At 36.4% G+C, this 18,606-nt stretch overlaps 1 protein-coding gene across 5 annotated transcripts in view; it reads left to right on the plus strand.

Annotated features, from left to right (window-relative positions):
• EVI5 (ecotropic viral integration site 5) overlaps positions 1-18,606 on the plus strand; it is a 157,694-nt gene that overhangs the window by 30,626 nt on the left and 108,462 nt on the right. For all 5 annotated transcript variants that reach the window (XM_012730167.1, XM_012730166.1, XM_012730168.1 and 2 more), the window contains exons 3-9: positions 7,702-7,891; positions 8,722-8,946; positions 9,661-9,735; positions 14,125-14,250; positions 16,233-16,376; positions 17,316-17,405; positions 17,508-17,605. In XM_012730167.1, the coding sequence (XP_012585621.1) occupies positions 7,702-7,891; positions 8,722-8,946; positions 9,661-9,735; positions 14,125-14,250; positions 16,233-16,376; positions 17,316-17,405; positions 17,508-17,605 (948 nt within the window). The remainder of the gene's footprint in view (positions 1-7,701; positions 7,892-8,721; positions 8,947-9,660; positions 9,736-14,124; positions 14,251-16,232; positions 16,377-17,315; positions 17,406-17,507; positions 17,606-18,606) is intronic.

Raw genomic sequence — 18,606 nt, forward strand, 5'->3', positions numbered from 1 at the left:
TGAAGTCCACTGCTGAGGGGAGCAGCGGGCGGGTCAGGAGAGGTCTGCCACACCATGTGGATCTCCTCCAGGGCAGGCGGGAATCGAACTCATGCTGAAGTGGCTTTAGCTTCTTAGTGCAGTGCTTTAACCTGCTGTGCCACCAGGGAGGGCCCCACTCAGGCTCTTTAACAGCGGATTGTTTTAATTTTTGCACCAGTCTGATTTCCTGGTGAATCTGATGATAGGTATATAATGAATTAAAAGAATGTTATACTACTCTTTGTTATAACTAACTTGGCTTCAACCTATCTCTCTCAAAATTAGAAAGTGGGACAGTTAAGTCTGCAGTGTTTGTCTGCTGGGATGGCTACCAGGTAACCTCCAGACTATCAGTTTCAGGTTGGAGTATTTGAGAGGTATTCTCCAGAATACTCCTGTATTTACCTTACTCGTAAAAAGAAAAGAACAGTCTCTGCTTTCAGGGCTGGAAGAGCCCTGTCGTTTATAGTCCTTTCTTTTGAACTGTCTGGGAATTGTTTTCTGTGCTAATTTCCTTGTGTTCTCTCTTAATTTTGTCTTTATTTCTATGGCCCGAGGCATAAATTTGTATTTATTGGTGTTGATGTGAAAGGGTCTGACTCCTTTGAGGTAGGTGTATTTTGTTGCTACCAGTTTCAGCACTTTTTAAAAACTTAATATAAGCTTATTTTTACATCATGCCTTTTTCCATCTCAGTTGTAATCCTCATGAGCTTCCCATCATCAAATCCCCCATGTGCCATCGTCACAGTCCAGTCAGCACGTTTTTATAAAGATTTGTTTATTTATGCATACAGAATTGGGCCACAGGCCAGAGGTGCAGGGACAGTGAGAGCATTCACCAGAGACTGGGGAGCAGAACAGGCAGATTAATGAAGCACACTGCTGAGGGGAGCAGCTGGCGAGACAGGAGAAGTCTGCTGTGTCATGTGGGTCACTTCCCTGGCTGGGGATGGAACTCATGCTGAAGCAGTTGCAGTGAGCTTGCAGCGCTGCGTCCTAACCCATTGCACTACCTGGGAAAGCCTCTCAGCACATTCTTACAGTTTCATTGGTGTACAGTTTCTTTGGTCTACAGTTCAGCTCATGTTTGAACCCAATGTATGAAAAGCTGCTTCTTTAGCAATATTTGACAATATACTTAGCTTTCCAGCTATGTTTGTTACATACTGGATAGTGTTTTTCTTCCTCAGACCCTTACTTAGCTCCTTACTGACAGGTTACATAGTACCAAGTGCTCTGTTATCAGTAGGAAAATAGGATATTAAAAAAGTTTACTATCAGTTATTTGCAAATAATTGCCAGATTTCTTGACCCTCACCTCTCTTCAGAGCTTTAAATTTTTATAGATGTCCCCTAAGTACTTCAAATTCCAAATACCCAAGAACCCATTCTTTCTCTTCACAATTTTCAGTCTCAGTATTGTACTTTAGCTTTGATGTTTATCAAATACATGTTCCCACACACAGTCTGTTCTTTTTTTCTCACATGCCTGCCATGAAGGGCACACTGCTGTTTTCCTTAGATTGAAGGCCCTTGGTGAGGAGTTTCAATTATTAGGAGCAAAGATATGGTGAAGACAATCTAGGATCTGAACTACTCTGTTGGCATTTCTCTTGTTCTAAATTTAGTCCTTTTTATCAAGGAACTAGAAATCTTTCTCTCTGCCAAATATTCTAAGCTTCTGGAAGTAACCAATCCTAGATAGATTCCTTACATTTTTTGATACTGTTTAAGGTTCTACTGTAAATGACTTTGGCATACTTACTTCAGAAAATGTGGACGATAGCTATTTGTTAAATTACTTGTTTTATTGAGGTTAATTGGTTTGTAGCGCTGTATATGATTTAGGGGTATAAGTTCACACCTTCCCTTGTATGTTACTGTACTACTCTGTAGCCATTTTTCTTACAACTCTTAGAAGGAATCTAACAGAAATTTGTTGTTAGTTGGCTAATTAGGAAACTGAGGATTATATATTACTCAGTTTATAGATATCCACCTTGATGTTTTAGTCTGATAGCATTTGGAAGAATGAGTAAATTTGGGCTTGTGGGTTGTTATATAGTAGTGACAGATAAGAATGACCCGGAGAACACACAACCCTATGGGGAATATCTTGGATTATGGATTGCAATAATCCTGATAGGTCAATATTTTCTGCTGTAATCTGATGAGTTTTTTTTTAGTCATAAAACAATTGTGATAGAGAAGGAAGTAATTTGATTGCAATAAATTTAGGTATGGCAGTGAACCTATTTTCTGAAAAATGAAAATAAGAGAGTAACTTTGGAATTGATTTCTCAGTAGCTCATGACCAGTGAATGATATTGTATTAGAATTTTCTCAATTGCTGGGCTCAAATTTTTGGAAATTACTTATATTTTCAGGAAGCATGCACCTTCTACTACCATGTCAGAATACTTTAATCATATTGAAACTAGGTGGCAACGTGTTTAGGATTCTTTAGGACACATTGTTTCATCAATGTGTTCAGTGATAGTGAATAAAAACATGGCTCTCTCTATTTGTAAAATGTACATATTTATTCGCAGTGAATATGAAATTGATTTCCCAGTGTGATTGACTTGTACTGAGAGTAGAAAAACCTCTCAAACCAGACAGAATGACTTCATTATTCCTATAGCATTCAGGGTCCGCTGGTGGTGCAGCATTGCAAGGTAGCTGCAGCCACTTATGCTCGTGTTGGAGCCCCAGCCAGGGAGGTGACCCACAATGCGAAACATATCACTCCTGGCTTGCCCGCAGGATACTTTGTTGATCTTCTGGTTCTGCTCCCCACTCTGTCTCTGTCTTGCTGTCCCTGAATCTCTGGCCTGTACTCCAGTTCTGTATGCATAAATAAAATGAATCTTAAAAAAACGCCTCTAGAAATGCAGGTGGGCAACTAAGGAAATGCAGATTTAAACCACAATGAGATACCACCTCACACCAGTGAGAATGGCACATCTTAAAACAACTAGCAAATGTTGGTGAGGATGTGGAGAAAAAGGAACTCCCCCACATTGCTGGTGGAACTGAAAACTAGTACAACCACGATGGAAAACTGTTAGGAGGTTTCTCAAACTGCTAAAAATGGAGCTTCCATATGACCCAGCAATCCTACATCTAGATATCTACCCAAAAGATACAAAAAACTGATTCAAAAAGACACCTGCACCCCCACCCTTATTGCTGCTTTATTTACAATAGGAAATACAAGTATTCAACCCAAATGCCCAAAGTAGATGACTTGATTAAAAAGATGCGGTACATATACACAATGGATTATTACTCAGCAATCAAAAAAGTTAAACTCATGCCTTTTGCAGCAAGGATGGAGCTGAAAGGGATCATGCTTAGTAAAATAAGCCAGAAAGAAAAGGAAATATATTGGATGGTTCCACTCATAGCAGGAGCATAAAGGACCTGGGGAGGGGGTGTGTGGGAAATAATTATGAACAATTATATACCAGAGACATTTTATGGGGGTGGAGTAGGGAATGGGATCATAAATGGGTGTTGGAGGGGAGTGCATGGGACTATGATGATGACACACAGATGAATTGGTGATAGGAAGCCTATGGGGGTTACAACTGAAATGGTAAAAGGCACGAAAAGATATCAAAATAAACTATTATAAAAATAAAAAAATACCTCTAGCATTGACAATCAAGCTTTCCTTTAGAAAATTCTATAATATGCTGAAATGACCAAAAGTTTTGTAAAGGAAGAAACGCAGTAGTATTCATACTTTATTCTCTTTGCAAAATAGATAAAAGTTAATATAGCAAAAGCAGTCTTCTGATTTATATTGCCATAAACATATTTGCCTGTTCTTTTTTTTTTTCCATAAAGCAGCTTTATTGGGATGTAATTCATATGCCATAGCATTTGTTCAGTCAGAATGTACAATTAACCGAGTGTATTGCATATTCAGAGATGTATAACTATTCCACAGTCAATTTTGGATCATTTCTTCACCCTCCAAAGAAACCACATACTCATTAACAGTCCTTACCCACCTCCCCTTGCTCCCCTCACTACCACTGCAGTCCTCAGTAAAAACTATTTTCTGAGTCTAGATAATTTTTTAAAATTTTTCTATAGTCTAGATAATTTTTTTAAAAATTCAGCCATGAATTCACTTGGCATTCCTGCTCATCCTAAGAGCTGCAAATTGGTGATCTCTCAGACTTTTCTGGCTTTCTAAAACCTGTTTAGATCCTTTTTTATTAGTACTTCCATTGTAGATTTAGTTTAGGAAGCACCAGTATATATATATTTTTAACTGCAAGTCTGTACTGATGGTCCTGTTGATTATTTTTTTAAAAAAAGGTTTTTTATTTATGCATAGAAGAACTAGGGTACAGACCAGAGGTGTGAGGTGGAGGTGGGGGGAGTAAGAGGATTCACTAGAGACAGAGTAGGTAGCAGACCAGGTAGAGCCACTGAAATAAACTGCTGAGGGGAACAGCAGGTGGGACAGGAGAGGTCTGTTGCACCAAGTGGGTCACCTCCCTGGCCGGGGATTGAACTCATGCTGCAATGGCTGTATATAGCTTCATAGTGCTGCACTTGAATCGGTTGTGCCACCAGGGAAGTCCCTGTTGTCATTTATTAATTGCATATGCAAGTATTCAATGGGTAAGTGAAATGAAGAAATTAGGTACAATTCTAGTAAAGTTTATCTGTATATTCCAGTTAGAATTTATTTACTAATTTCTGTATTGAGGTAACATTGGTTTACCATGTTTCATATGATTTAGAGGTGTTGGATTCCCCCACTGCACTTAAGTTGTTAACACACCACACCACCACCAACACATCCATAGTCCCCCACCTAACCCCTTATGATCCCTCCTCACTTTGTAGGGTTCAATCATACATAAAATTACCTTTGTAAGTATACTGTGTTTCTCCATAAAACAATATTATGAACTTGTTGAAATATATGGAAAAAACAACACTTAATGTAAAACAATATCATTAATTTTTTTCTAGTAAAGAATATTAATAGCAAGCAAATAATTGTCCCTTTATTTGACTGTATGAATTTTTCTGTTCTACCTATATTTGGGACATTTTATTTGAATTATTATTGCCATAAAATGCATCAAATTATCCCATGAATAGGGTAGAATTATTCATTTTACAATTATTGTCTTAGATATGACCTATCTGGGTTTTAAAGAATGTTGCCAGAGTATTTATTTTAATTCCATCAGTATTTAATGCGCTTTGCACTGAACTAAATGAACTCAGGGTTGTAAAGATGAGTAAGATAGAAATATGACTGCAAAGGGTATGACTATCTGCTAAATAGAGTTTGACCTATATGTGTGTCTGTTAGTTTTTATAGTTTATGAATGAGTGTTGAGCATTTCTTATGACCTAAGTAGATAATATTCTGAAGGAATTACCAGAAGTGAATGGTAGCCACATTAAATACACAAGTAGATGTTTTAGGATTCTTATTTGAATTACGTATAATTTACAGTTTATTATGATATAGCCACTTTTCCAACCTCTCTTTTATAAGCCGTAGTAAGTGAGAAAAGTAGATTTAATGTTGTGATGCACTGTGGGATGGAGCTCTAAAATTACCTTAACCCATCTTTCTATAGATAACAAAGGGGCCTAAAACAGTTTCCAGCAGGACATTAAGAGTGAAGAGTTCACAAGCCTGACTATGGAATTGAGGCCACCAGATAAGGGGAGGAGCCCAGTGCACTATGAGGGAGGACTGTGGGTGTGGTGTAGTAACGTGCGTCTGCAGAGGTGTGATCCGATACCTCTTGCTCATACAGTATTGTAAACCAATGTTGCCTCAGTAAAAAAAAAAAAAAATGTGTACCATAAAACAATAAAGCCATTGCAACATAGTCATAAAAGTAGCTGCTAGTTGGCCCAAGCTTTGGTGAGACAGTACAAATTATGGAGACTGAGTGGATTAAAGTCCTTCAGGAAAGGGAAAAGCTCCTATTCAGCTGTATCCTATTGTTTCTTTTTTTTTCTAATTTCTTTGTTTGTATACATTTTATATCAGGTGTCATCCCCAGAGAATTCCCACTACCAATTTACCCAACACCATCACCTCAGTCCCTTGTGAACTCTTCCTGCCCTCGTCTTGTATCCTCACCTACCGCCTCCCCTGCATAATGTCTCTGATTTATAGTTGTTTGGTTATTTTTGTTTTATTTTTTAATTGTTTTTATCTTATTCCCTGATCCCTTATTTGGTTTCCCTATATTCTCCCTATAAGTGAAACCATTCAATCTTTTCTTTCTGACTTATTTCACAGAACATGATCCCTGAATGGCATTAGGCTATCCTTTTTTTTTTTTTTTTTTTGCTGAATAATATTTTGACAAAAGAGCAAAGAATATTCAGTGGAACAAGATAGTTTGTTCAATAAATGGTGCTGGAAAAAGTGGACTGCTACATGCAAAAGAATGAAACTAAATCACTACCTCACGCCATACACAAAACTCAACTCAAACTGAACATAAGACCTGAATAAAATAAAATATATAGAAGAAAATATGGGTAAAACACTACAAGACATCTCACTAGCATCTTTAAAGACTCATCCCCCAAAGCAAAGAAAATGAAGGAAAGGATAAACAGCTGGGACTACATCAAATTTAAAAAGCTCTGTATAGGGCCCTCCCTGGTGGCGCAGCGGGTTTAAGCACAGCACTAAGAAGATAAAGCCACTTCAGCATGAGTTCAATCCCTGCCCCAGAGGTGACCCACATGGCGCAGCAGACCTCTCCTGACCTGCCCACTGCTCCCCTCAACAGTGTACTTTGTCAGTCGGCCTGTTCTGTTCCCCATTTTGTCTCTGGTGAAGTCTCTCACTGCCCCTGCACCTCTGGCCTATACCTCAGTTCTGTATGGGAAAAAAAAAAAAAAAAAGCTCTGTACAGCAAAAGAAACATTAACCAGAACAAAAAGACCCCCTACTGATTGGGAGAAAATTTTTGCACTTCACACAACTGATAAGGGATTGATCACAAAGATATACAAAGAACTCACATCACTCAGGGAAAAAAAAATTTTCGTGCAGGAATGTGGACTTTGTTTTGACCTGTCTTTATTTTTCAAGAGAAGTCAGAATTGTAAATATACATATATTTATGCATATATAAACAAATCAGTGAAATCTTCCAATTTTAACACTAGTAATAGTACAATTTTTTACTTACTGTATAAAATCTTTTATTTGGATAAATTTGTTGTTCGTGGATAAGATGAAATAAAAAGTAGCATTGGGTTGAGCTGTATGGCCTTGCCTTTCTTTTAGTGATAGGTGTATTGTAAACCTGATAAGATTAGTTCTTTCAAAGAATTTGTTTCACATCTCCAAGTACAGCTACTTTTTTCTGAAGCCCTCTGAACCATTTTGCTCACCAGATTTCTCCTGCTTTTAATTTGTAATGTAGGTGAAGGGAAGTTATGATGGGGTTAATATCACCAAAATAGTTAAAAGTTCATTATTTCAAATTTTGAAATTACTATCCTAGATGAAAATGCAGTAGTTATTTTATAGATGCCAATCAAAATTACACATATTTTAAATAATGACTAAATTGCTGTAGTGAAATTATATATATCTTCATTACTTCATTTAGTGTCACTGTGAGATTATCTCGAACAATTTTTAATTGTGTTCTAGATTGTTAGAGACGGATAGTAAGTCATTAAGATCAGTAAATGGGTCAAGAAGAAACAGTGGCTCCTCCCTTGTGTCAAGTTCATCAGCCTCAAGCAACCTCAGCCACCTTGAAGAAGATTCTTGGATTCTTTGGGGAAGAATTGTTAATGAATGGGAAGATGTGCGAAAAAAGAAGGAAAAACAAGTTAAGGTATTTGTTGAAATTATTCCTTTTAACCTCAAGGGTATAAGACATGAATTAATAAGGGATAGAATGAAGAGGAATGATTTATATGTTTTAATTTATTTTTGATCTCAAGTTTTTATTTATAGATAGAAGTTGTTAGAGAGATCGCCTATTGGTAGAAGTATGTAGCTGAAAGATGTTTGAGAAATCGAATACTTTCATTTTATAGATTCAGAAATGAAATTGAGACATTCTGCATCTTGAATTATTAGTGCTTTGCTGCTGTGCATTATTTTATTTTTTTAAAGATTTCTGGGGTGTAGGCCAGAGGTATGAGTGTGAGAGGATTCATCAGAGACAGAGTGGGAAACAGAACAGGCAGAATGAATGAAATACACTGCTGAGGGGAGCAGTAGGAGCTGCACCATGTGGGTCACCTCGCTGGCCAGGGATGGAACTCTTGTTGCAGTGGCTATGGATAGCTTTGTAGTGCTGAGACATAATAACCTTTTGTACCACCTTTTTTTTTCTGGGAGCCCTTTGTGAAAGATTTTGACCTGAATGGACTATCATTCAGTATTCTGCAGATTATCAAGTGCTTAATACTTTTAGAGGCCACATCTCAAGTGAAATGATAAGAATTTATCAATGGCATTTTTGTCCCACTGGCCAGACAGAATACACTCAAGGACCAAACTGTAACCCTAGTTTCATAGTGTTACAAATCTAGTGTTTTGAGTTAATAAATTTCATAAAGTTTTCTACCCTACTTTAACCCCAGTAAATTTTCTTTGGCTTCAAGCTAGCAAACTTAAAGAATTCATTTAAAAAATTTTACTCACTTTTATTTTTAGGAACTTGTTCGTAAAGGAATACCCCACCACTTTAGAGCAATAGTTTGGCAACTTTTATGCAGTGCACAAAGTATGCCAATTAAGGATCAGTATTCAGAGCTCCTGAAAATGACCTCACCTTGTGAAAAATTGATCCGAAGGGACATTGCTAGAACTTATCCTGAACACAACTTTTTTAAGGAAAAAGATAGCCTTGGACAAGAGGTTTTATTTAATGTAATGAAGGTAAGTCCTATTTATTCACTTTTTGAAATGAAATAAATTCTCAATACTGACGTGGTGTATTGCCCACAGTGAAGTATTCACCCTAGTAACCAGTTGCTTTGATTATGAATTCATACTTTCTTCTTTGATTTTGATGCTACATTACTGTCTAGTTTGAAGAATTTATTAAAATATTCATTATATTAGTTGACTAAAAATAACCTATACCATAGCTATTTCATAGAGGTACTCTATGAAAATGAATTAATTCACTTGGGAATTGCACCATTGGTTGCTATGGCCAGTATTGTTGGAAATCCTTAAAAGCATTTATGCTTTTGTAATATTTTATTTAAATTATTTTCCTCTTTTCTATAGTTCCTTCCCTTTCAACTACCTTTATAAAAATATTGGCTGCTTATTAAAAGATTTCAGCTTTGCTTTATCTTAACCCTAATTTAATTTTATTTTTATAATGTATATTATGTGCATCTATATAATGTATGCTCTTCAGTGCTTTTAAAACATCCATACTTTTCTAGGTAAAAATTCCTTTTTTTTTTCTTTGCCTTAGGAATAGCCAATTTCTAATTTGGAGATTTTTTTTTAATTATGCAATAAAACATTTGCATTTTAAATATTTATAGGATAACATCTCAACATTTTTTTAGGATTTTATAGGAGAAAGGTATAATATATTGTGTTTAAGTATTTTGAACATTTTTTACTTTTTAGGCCTATTCTTTAGTGGACCGTGAGGTTGGTTACTGTCAAGGAAGTGCATTTATAGTTGGATTATTGCTAATGCAGGTAAGTTAATTAAGCTAATACAAGTATTGTAAATCCAGTTAAGTTCTTGATTTGAATCGAATAGGCTGGTTTTTGCATCTCACTTTTGCAGCGTTTCTATGAACTTGGTCTAGATAATTAACTTCTCTCTTCGAGCCTTAATTAGCTAATACTGTCTGCTTTCAGATTCATTCTGTTTTTAAGAAGACCCAGATAATATGTAAAGCCCAGTTCAGTAAGAACGTACCTTAGTAGATAAAAGCAGAAGAGACAAAAGCTGTCCAGATGCTTTGCTTCAGTTTCTTAACAGTTCTGTTTAAGTTTTAAAGCTCTGTAACTATCAGGAATATACACATTACTTTTTCTTGTAGCAAGAACCTAATATCAGCAGCTCTCCTGCCCATTTGTGACTATGCTGGTGCCTCTTTTTCTTTCTCCTTTCTCTAAGCCTGTCCTTTTTATTAAAAGCAAACAACTAAAAAACAAACAGAAATTGATGTCAGATAAGCTTTTATAGTAAAAATGCCTGATTTTCACTTTGTCTTATAAGAGTTGCTTCTAGTTGCATGATATTTGTCCATTTCTGGGTGACATTAAATTACAAATAACAAAAACAAAATATGATTTATTAATATTGAGATGTAGCAGTTTTGCACAGTTGTGATTACCCTACACTTATAATTGGTACATTGGTAGGCTTTTCATTACTGAACTCAGATATCCCAGTTTTTAGCCTAATGATTTTTGCATTAATTCTCTTCCTTTTAATTTCATATTATGCCATTATAACTTTTGAATAGTCATTTCTGTTGAGCATTTAAGAGCAGTTTCTCCTACTTGAGATATAAGTCTCATGATAGTTGACCGTTCTTCTCTGGGAACCTTAAGTGGCCATCACACTTTCCTTCAAGACTCTACAGGTCTACAGGCAGTGCTAGTGCTGGTGCTGATGTGGTTCTTTCAGTGGTTGATTTACTTTATTATTGTCAGTGGCATCTAATACTCTCCCATAACAACAATCACTTAATAGCCCAGAGCCACAATTTAGAAAGTGTGGTACAAGCAGATCGAAAAGCCCCTTTTTGTTTCCAAAGCTTACTCTTATATTCTATGCTCTATTGCCTTCCACAACTGTAGCTTAGAAACATTGACAAGGGTGTAGATGCCGGTAGGATCAGTGTGTAAGAATGGAAAAATTCTCTTCTAATTGCTTCTATGGAGAAATAAATTGAAACTGTAAACAAGTGATTAGTTTAGAGTTGAATAGAGATTTAGAAACTTGAGGAGACTAGTTTTGGGTTTTTTATGCAATCACTTTCTGATGTCTCAGTGTAGTTGTAGAGTTGGATTTATACAGAGGTGAAGTTTTTCAAATGAAATGATGGGAATATGAGAGAGAGAGTCAGAAACTAATGTGGATTTGATTGAATAAAATGAACATAGGCTGCAAAGTGAGCACAGGAGTTAGGAACAGTAGAAAGTTAGTGCTGTATGAATGAAAGTTCTTGCAAGATCAGAACACTGTAAATGTTTTTGTACTAGTCTTCATTGCAACTCTGTGAAATAAATACTATTATCTTTTGATAGGTGGTAAAAGTGGGCAACAGAGAAGTTAAATGATTTACTAACGATCACCTATCAGTTAAGTGGGATTTGATCTTTACGTGGTATATGGCTCTAGAGCCTTAACTAACAACTGCCTGCTAGGATCATTTGAAGAAAGGGAGACAAACATCTGCTAGACAGGAAATTATCTTCATGAAAATGTGTGGTTGCTTTTGGGTGGGGAGGGGTGTGACCTGAAGGTTGTAGAGGTTAGTGATGGTTGATATTTGTGGGTATGTGTTTCAGAGAAAGGAACTGTTAATGTTGTAGACATGGCAGTGAGACTCCAGGAGGGACTCACAGCTCTCTAATCGTTTGTTCCTTCCAACACCAGGGGAGACAAGACAGTTACCTTAAGGGAAAGCCAGGTGTCTGTGTTGAAGTATTCTTATGGGAGAGACAGATTTCAGTTAGAGTAAGAACATTTTCAAAAAGTGATTAAAGATATAGGTAGGAGTGTTGATAGTAAATTAGAATTTCAGAAAGTGCTGTGGAAAAGGTTTATGGAAGGTTGGGAATGGGGTTAAATTAAAGGGAGCAATAGCACCACACAAGATGAAAGTTCTGGATCTGGTACTTCTGTGACTGTCATGAATCACTTAGAATATAGTGATTGGATTGATAAAGATGGTCTCCAAGGCAGAATTGTGTCTGTAAATGTTGAGGAAGGAAGGAGGCACAGTTGTCATCAAGAGTTAACTCTTGGGCCCTCCCTGGTGGCACAGTGGGTTAAAGCACAGCACTAAGAAGCTTGAGCCACTTCTGCATGAGTTCGATCCCTGCCTGCCCCGGAAGAGATCCACAGGACTGGCAGACCTCTCCTGACCCGCCCGCTGCTCCCCTCAGCAGTGTACTTCCTCCATCTGCCTGTTCTGCTCCCCACTGTGTCTCACCCTCTGCATCTCTGGCCTGTACCCCAGTTCTGTATGAATAAATAAATCTTTTTTAAAAAAAGAGAGTTAACTATTGGCTTCTGTGCTTGGTTGTGTCAAAACCAGAAAAAATGTATTGTTAACAGAAACAGTCTTCGTAAGGAGAATGCCCAGAAATCATTTGAGGTTTCCTCTTTTTGTGTGTGTGAAATAATTTAATGGAAAAATACATGTATATAGCATAAGGGCCTGCCATCCAGTAGTGCTCAATAAATATTATCATTTCCAGATTCTTCTTCTCTGTGACAGCAAACTTCAGTTTACTCTTATAATATCAAGCTTAGTCTTGATATTTGCTTTGTGTCCCAAATTTAAGATGTGTTGTATGCCCATGAGCAATCCCCGCGGTGCTCCCTTAAAGTCAGTTATAAAAACAGAGTTATTATTTTTTTTAATAATATAAAACATTTTATTTTTAAGATGTTGTCCAGGTGTTTTAATGACATTGGGAAATATTTGACATACATTTGAGATCGTTATTTTAAATTAAAGAGTAACTTAAATGTTGCTGTTGATTAGTTGTCTGTCTTCATCTCTAGACTCTAAATTCCAAACAGTTAGAAATTACTCTTACTAATTCACTTTTGTATCCAAAGTACCTAATCTGGTTTGTGTATATTTCCTAAAATAATTACTTTCCTTTTAAAATCTAGATAATTAGTAGCAACACCTCTATCACCATAATAGCAAGAAAATAGCTAGAGTGTTAACTTTTGATGCTGGAGCTTTAACTTGAGATGATCTCTAATTTTATGAGACCAAAAAAAAAAAAAAAAAAAGGCTGCAGTCCAATAACGAAAAGTCCTTGGTCTCTTAATAAAGTCATAATGATAACTTGTATCAGGGGCGGTGTGGGCTCTTATTTAACAGATTCCATCACTGAAAAACATGACAAGAATTGGAGAAAAAAAATTACTTCATGGTCTTCTAGATACTGTTGGTAGTTAAATAATATCCACAGAGACCAAGTCAAATTGGTGCTGGTTTTGCAAAATGTGTTAGGCATGCAAATGGCACACAAGGTGATTTCAGCTGATAAATACATGGGTGAACCTTTGTTTCAGTAGTTGAATATTTAAGATGCTTATGTAAGAAAAATTTAACTAGCACATCACATCTTTGATTTCATCGCTATATTTGCCTTATAGTGTCATCTACAGCCCTTTGTAATTTGTTTCACTGATACTTGTTCTCCATAGCCTCAGTTCTACTTATATCTCTACCCTTAATTCTGTTATCCCTATGGTAGCTTATTCCCTGAGCACACCAATCATCACTCCATTTCATGGTCTTTCTATACTCTCCTGGGACTGTTGTTTGCTTCCTTGAGTATTCTGTTCCCTTATCAAGGGACTGTGCTTGACCTACTGACATAAATAGCAGTTTGTGTCCCCAGCATTCTGGTACCCTACTTTATCTTCTTTCTGTTGTATTCATCATCATCTGACGTGTTTTAATTTATTTATTCATGTCTTGTATCTCTCCCACCACTAGAAAATACAAGCTCCTAGAGGGTAGACATTGTATTTGTCACTGGTATATGTATCTGACTTTGAATAACTATAATTATAATGTAATATGATTAAAATGAAATAAATATCTGACTTTGAATGAATCTTTGTTGGTCAAATTAATGAATTAGGTAAGCAAGGCGATTGGTCTTAGAGGTTGTAAAATTGGTTTAACTTTTCATTCTCTGTGATAGAACAGAGGTTAGAGACTTCTGGTTTTGATTCACTGTTGTTATCATTACATCACATGGCCACTTAAGAGGCATTTAACTAAATACTTAGAATGAATGGGTACTTGTTTTATATATAATTCTTACTTGTATATCACAAAATACTGTGTTGCTTTCTTCCTCCCAATGTAGATGCCAGAAGAAGAAGCTTTCTGTGTATTTGTTAAATTAATGCAAGATTATAGACTTCGTGAACTTTTTAAACCAAGTATGGCAGAATTGGGCCTTTGTATGTACCAGTTTGATGGCATGATACAGGTAAGAGTATAGTGGTAACAAAAAGGCATGTTGTCTGAATTTTTTGTCATCATGGTTGAGAAATAACTAAGTAAACCGAATGTTAAAAGCAATAAAATAGTTGAAAAAAGTCATTGTTTCAATCAGAGGAGCGATTTGTTGGTCAGTTACCATGCAATTTAGTTCTGTTTCAGCACTATATCTAGGTATTAGTTGGCAGTCTGGAACTTGTTTGTAATTTTAATACTTAAATGGTATGTTTCAAATGTGTCATAACCCCATGCCTAAATGCATGAGTTTTCTTATCACTCCCTCTTATATCCAATTGCTGTTACCTAGAACCTGCTATCTTACAGAGCCCACATGATAGTGATGTTAATGCATTTCCTTTGAGATTGTGTGTTCTGTCTCTTTCAGTCCTTTCCCTGCCTTCCCTTTTTTACCTCACTTTTTTGCTAAGCTGTAATCTTGTAAAAAATGTTTCTACAAACTTTGTAATAAAAAAAATGTTTCTCCACTTAAGTTGCTGGTCAAGGATGTTAAATTTATGTTACTAGTCAGATTCTAGTGAGGAATCAAAATCAAGTAAGAAATACCTTTTAAATATTCTACCTTTCTGAATTTAATATTTGATGTTATTATTCTGTAACATAATGGTATCTTCTTATTTACTTAATTTCCAGTTAGGTAAGCAGAACTTAAGAATGTAAGTTAATGATTCAGCTTGCTTGGGAGCCCTTTTTCTGGGTCTCATTAGCCCTAGTAGCCTTATCCTCCAGGATTTTTTTTTTTTAAGATTTATTTATTTATGTATACAGAACTAGGGTACAGGCCAGAGGTGCAGGGGTGGTGAGAGGATTCACCAGACTCATAGTGGGGAGCAGAACAGGCTGACCGATGAAGTACGCTGCTGAGAGGAGCAGCAGGTGGGTCAGGAGAGGTCTGCCGTGCCAGTGGGTCACCTCCAGGGCTGGCGGGGTTTGAACTCATGCTGCAGTGGCTTTAGCTTCTCAGTGCTGTGCTTTAACCCGCTGTGCCACCAGGGAGGGCCCCCCTATAGGATTTTTAAACCCTTTACCTTATGTAGGTGTGGTCAGAAGAAAGAAGTATGCAAAATGTTTTTATAGTTTAAAGAAAAAGACAGTGTAGCTCTTAAGTTTATTCTTAATTTTCTGAAATAGTAAACTTTTTTCCAACCTTAGACTTTTTCTTGCTTCATTTTCATTAATATTTACTTGGTGATGGGAAACCCACCGGGATTACAATTGAGATTAAAAAAAAATGTACAGGCCCTCCCTTGTGGCGCAGTGGGTTAAAGCATAGCACTGAGAAGCTTAAGCCATGAGTTCGATTCCCGCCTGCCCCGGAGGTGACCACATGGCGTGGCAGACCTCTCCTAACCCGCCCACTGCTCCCCTCAGCAGTGTACTTCGTTGATCTGCCTATTCTGCTCCCCACTCTGTCTCTGGTGAATCCTCTCACCCTCCACATCTCTGGCCTGTACCACAGTTCTATATGAATAAATAAATAAATCTTAAAAAAAAATGTACAAAAAAAAATTTAATTTGTTTAGAATTACTATGTAACGAGTCACCGAAACAGTTTTATTTAGGATTAGAAGGTAGGAAGGTCAAGATAGGTGACCATTGGTACATTTTTTTTTTTACATTATAGCTTATAGAAAAGTACAGAAAATACCAGATACTCATGCACCCATTAGAAACATTTAAACAAATGTAAAAATGGTTTTACTTGTTTCATTTTTTCATTTCATTAATAAGTCAAATGTTATAATAGTGAGTCCAATTCCATATTGTTTTTTCTTCTTCCTTGCCCAGAGAGTAATCAGTACCTTGAATGCATCAATTTCTGTATCTTAAGCTTACCATGTGATGCTTGATCTTATCTTTGTGTTTGGTGTAGGAGAATCTAGTTCATATATAATTATCTAGCTTAACATACTCAAATTTCCATGTTTTAACTAATTCTTTTCTTCACTTTAGGAACATCTTCCAGAGCTCTGTGTACATTTTCAATCTCAAAGTTTTCATACCTCAATGTATGCATCATCCTGGTTTCTGACTATCTTTCTTACAACTTTTCCACTCCCAATTGCAACAAGGATATTTGATATCTTTATGTCTGAGGTAAGCTAATGGGAAGACTATGAGAAAATGCTGCACAAAAAAGTCTCTGGGTTAATTATAGTCAGGCATTGAGGACAATAAAGCTGTGTTCCATGCTAAACTACTTACATCAGTAATCTCATTTAACCCTGAATTGACCCTCTCAGGTACTGTTAGTGTATCCATTTCATAGATGATAGAAAAGGATGCTGAGCTTAGAGATAGGTTAAGTAACTTACCTGTGAACACATGGTACATTAGTGATCTGGTAACAAGGATTAGGATAGAGGCGGTCAAGATCTGGAACCTACGTGTTTCGTCTCCTCATTGATTTAATAAGAATTAGTGAGATAATATTTGCATTACATTGATGCATTGCACACCAATGCATCTGTTGCCCAAAGACTAAGAAATAATGAGTATAATTAAGTTTTTTTTTTTTGAAGAAACATAATGAAGAAATCACAGGTAGTCTTTTAGTTGTTATTAACATTTAATAGTGAGAAAGTAGGAAGATAAGCATTAGGTGATCGATGGTAAATAGCATCTGAAAATGTTCGTTGTTAACAGCTACATCTTAGGAAGGTAAATTTGTAATAGCTATGTAAAATAGCTCACTGTGTGATCTGCAAACTATGATTCACTTACTGATCCATTCTGGTTTGCCTGACGACATCTGTCCTTTGACTTGTTTTTGTAAATGAAGCTTTCTTGGAAAGCTGCCATGCCCATTTGTTGCTATGCTGTCTGCTTTGCCTACAATGACAGAGTTTGTGTGTTTGTGACAGCAACAATATGCCAGCATGCCAGCAAAGCCTAATGTAACTGCTATTCCGTTATTTACAGAATATGTGAACATTTAGATCTTAAATGTTTACTGTAGTTTTCTTTTGAAAGATTAGTGATTGTTGAAAGAATAAGACAAATTTGGCTATATACATATGTAATTTGTTTCCGCAGGGTTTAGAAATAGTGTTTCGAGTAGGATTAGCACTTCTTCAGATGAATCAGGCAGAATTGATGCAACTCGACATGGAAGGGATGTTACAGGTAAGTCAGTACATGATTTGATTTCTGGTATGTCTTTAGCTTTTACTACTAATAATGAACAGCACCAAATAGTTCTTTTAATTTTCTTTTGTTGTATCTTAGCACTTTCAGAAGGTCATTCCACATCAGTTTGATGGTGGCCCAGACAAATTAATCCAGGCAGCTTACCAAGTCAAATATAACTCAAAAAAAATGAAAAAGTAAGTATTTTGGATTTTGATTATTAGCCATGATTGAAACATATGGGAATTTAATAGAAATGGCACAGAGCATTCACGTGATAGTGCAGTTCTCTTTTAGAAAAAGTTTTTTAGAAAAGTTGAAAAAATCTTGGCTCATCAAGATTTTTTGAATTATGTAAGTGGTTAATTAAGAATGACAAATTTGGGCCCTCCCTGGTGGCGCAGCGGGTTAAAGCACAGCACTAAGAAGCTAAAGCCACTTCCTCATGAGTTCGATCCCCGCCTGCCCCAGAGGTGACCACATGGTGTGGCAGACCTCTCCTGACCCGCCTGCTGCTCCCCCCAGCAGTGTACTTCATTGATCTGCCTGTTCTGCTCCCCACTCTGTCTCTGGTGAAGCCTCTCACCGCCCCTGAGCCTCTGGCCTGTACCCCAATTCTGTATGCACAAATAAATAAAATCTTTAAATAAAAAAAAATGACAAATTTTACTCTTCTAGTTTCTAGCACTTACAGAAATCTTATCTCTTGGTGATAGTTTGCATTCCTGGTATTATTTTCAGGCAACAGTATGCCAGAAATGCTTTAGAGATAGCAGAATGAAGGAAATAAAGATTAGAGCAAATATACATGAAATAGAAAAATAATAGAGAAAATTAACAAAACTAAAAGTTTGTTCTTTGCAAAGATTTGAATAACTGACAAACCTTTATTTAGGTGATCTAAGGAAAACTCAAATTGCTAAAGTCAGAAGTGAACAAGGGACCTCACTAGCAATTCGAAACAAATAAAAAGAAGTATAAGAGAGTTTTATGAATAATTATATGGCAACAAATTAGGACAATCACAAAACCTGTGAAGACTAAATCAGAAATAAATTTTTAAAATCTTTTTGCATTTCAAGTAAGGAGCTTGAATCAGTATTCAATAGTTTCATGACTAGAAGCCCTGGACCTCTTTTTTTTTAAGATTTATTTATTTATGCATACAGAACTGGGATACAGGCCAGAGATGAAGGGG

Source organism: Condylura cristata, unplaced genomic scaffold, assembly GCF_000260355.1.
Source record: "Condylura cristata isolate star-nosed mole 26May11 unplaced genomic scaffold, ConCri1.0 scaffold00026, whole genome shotgun sequence".
Taxonomy (NCBI): Eukaryota; Metazoa; Chordata; class Mammalia; order Eulipotyphla; family Talpidae; genus Condylura; species Condylura cristata.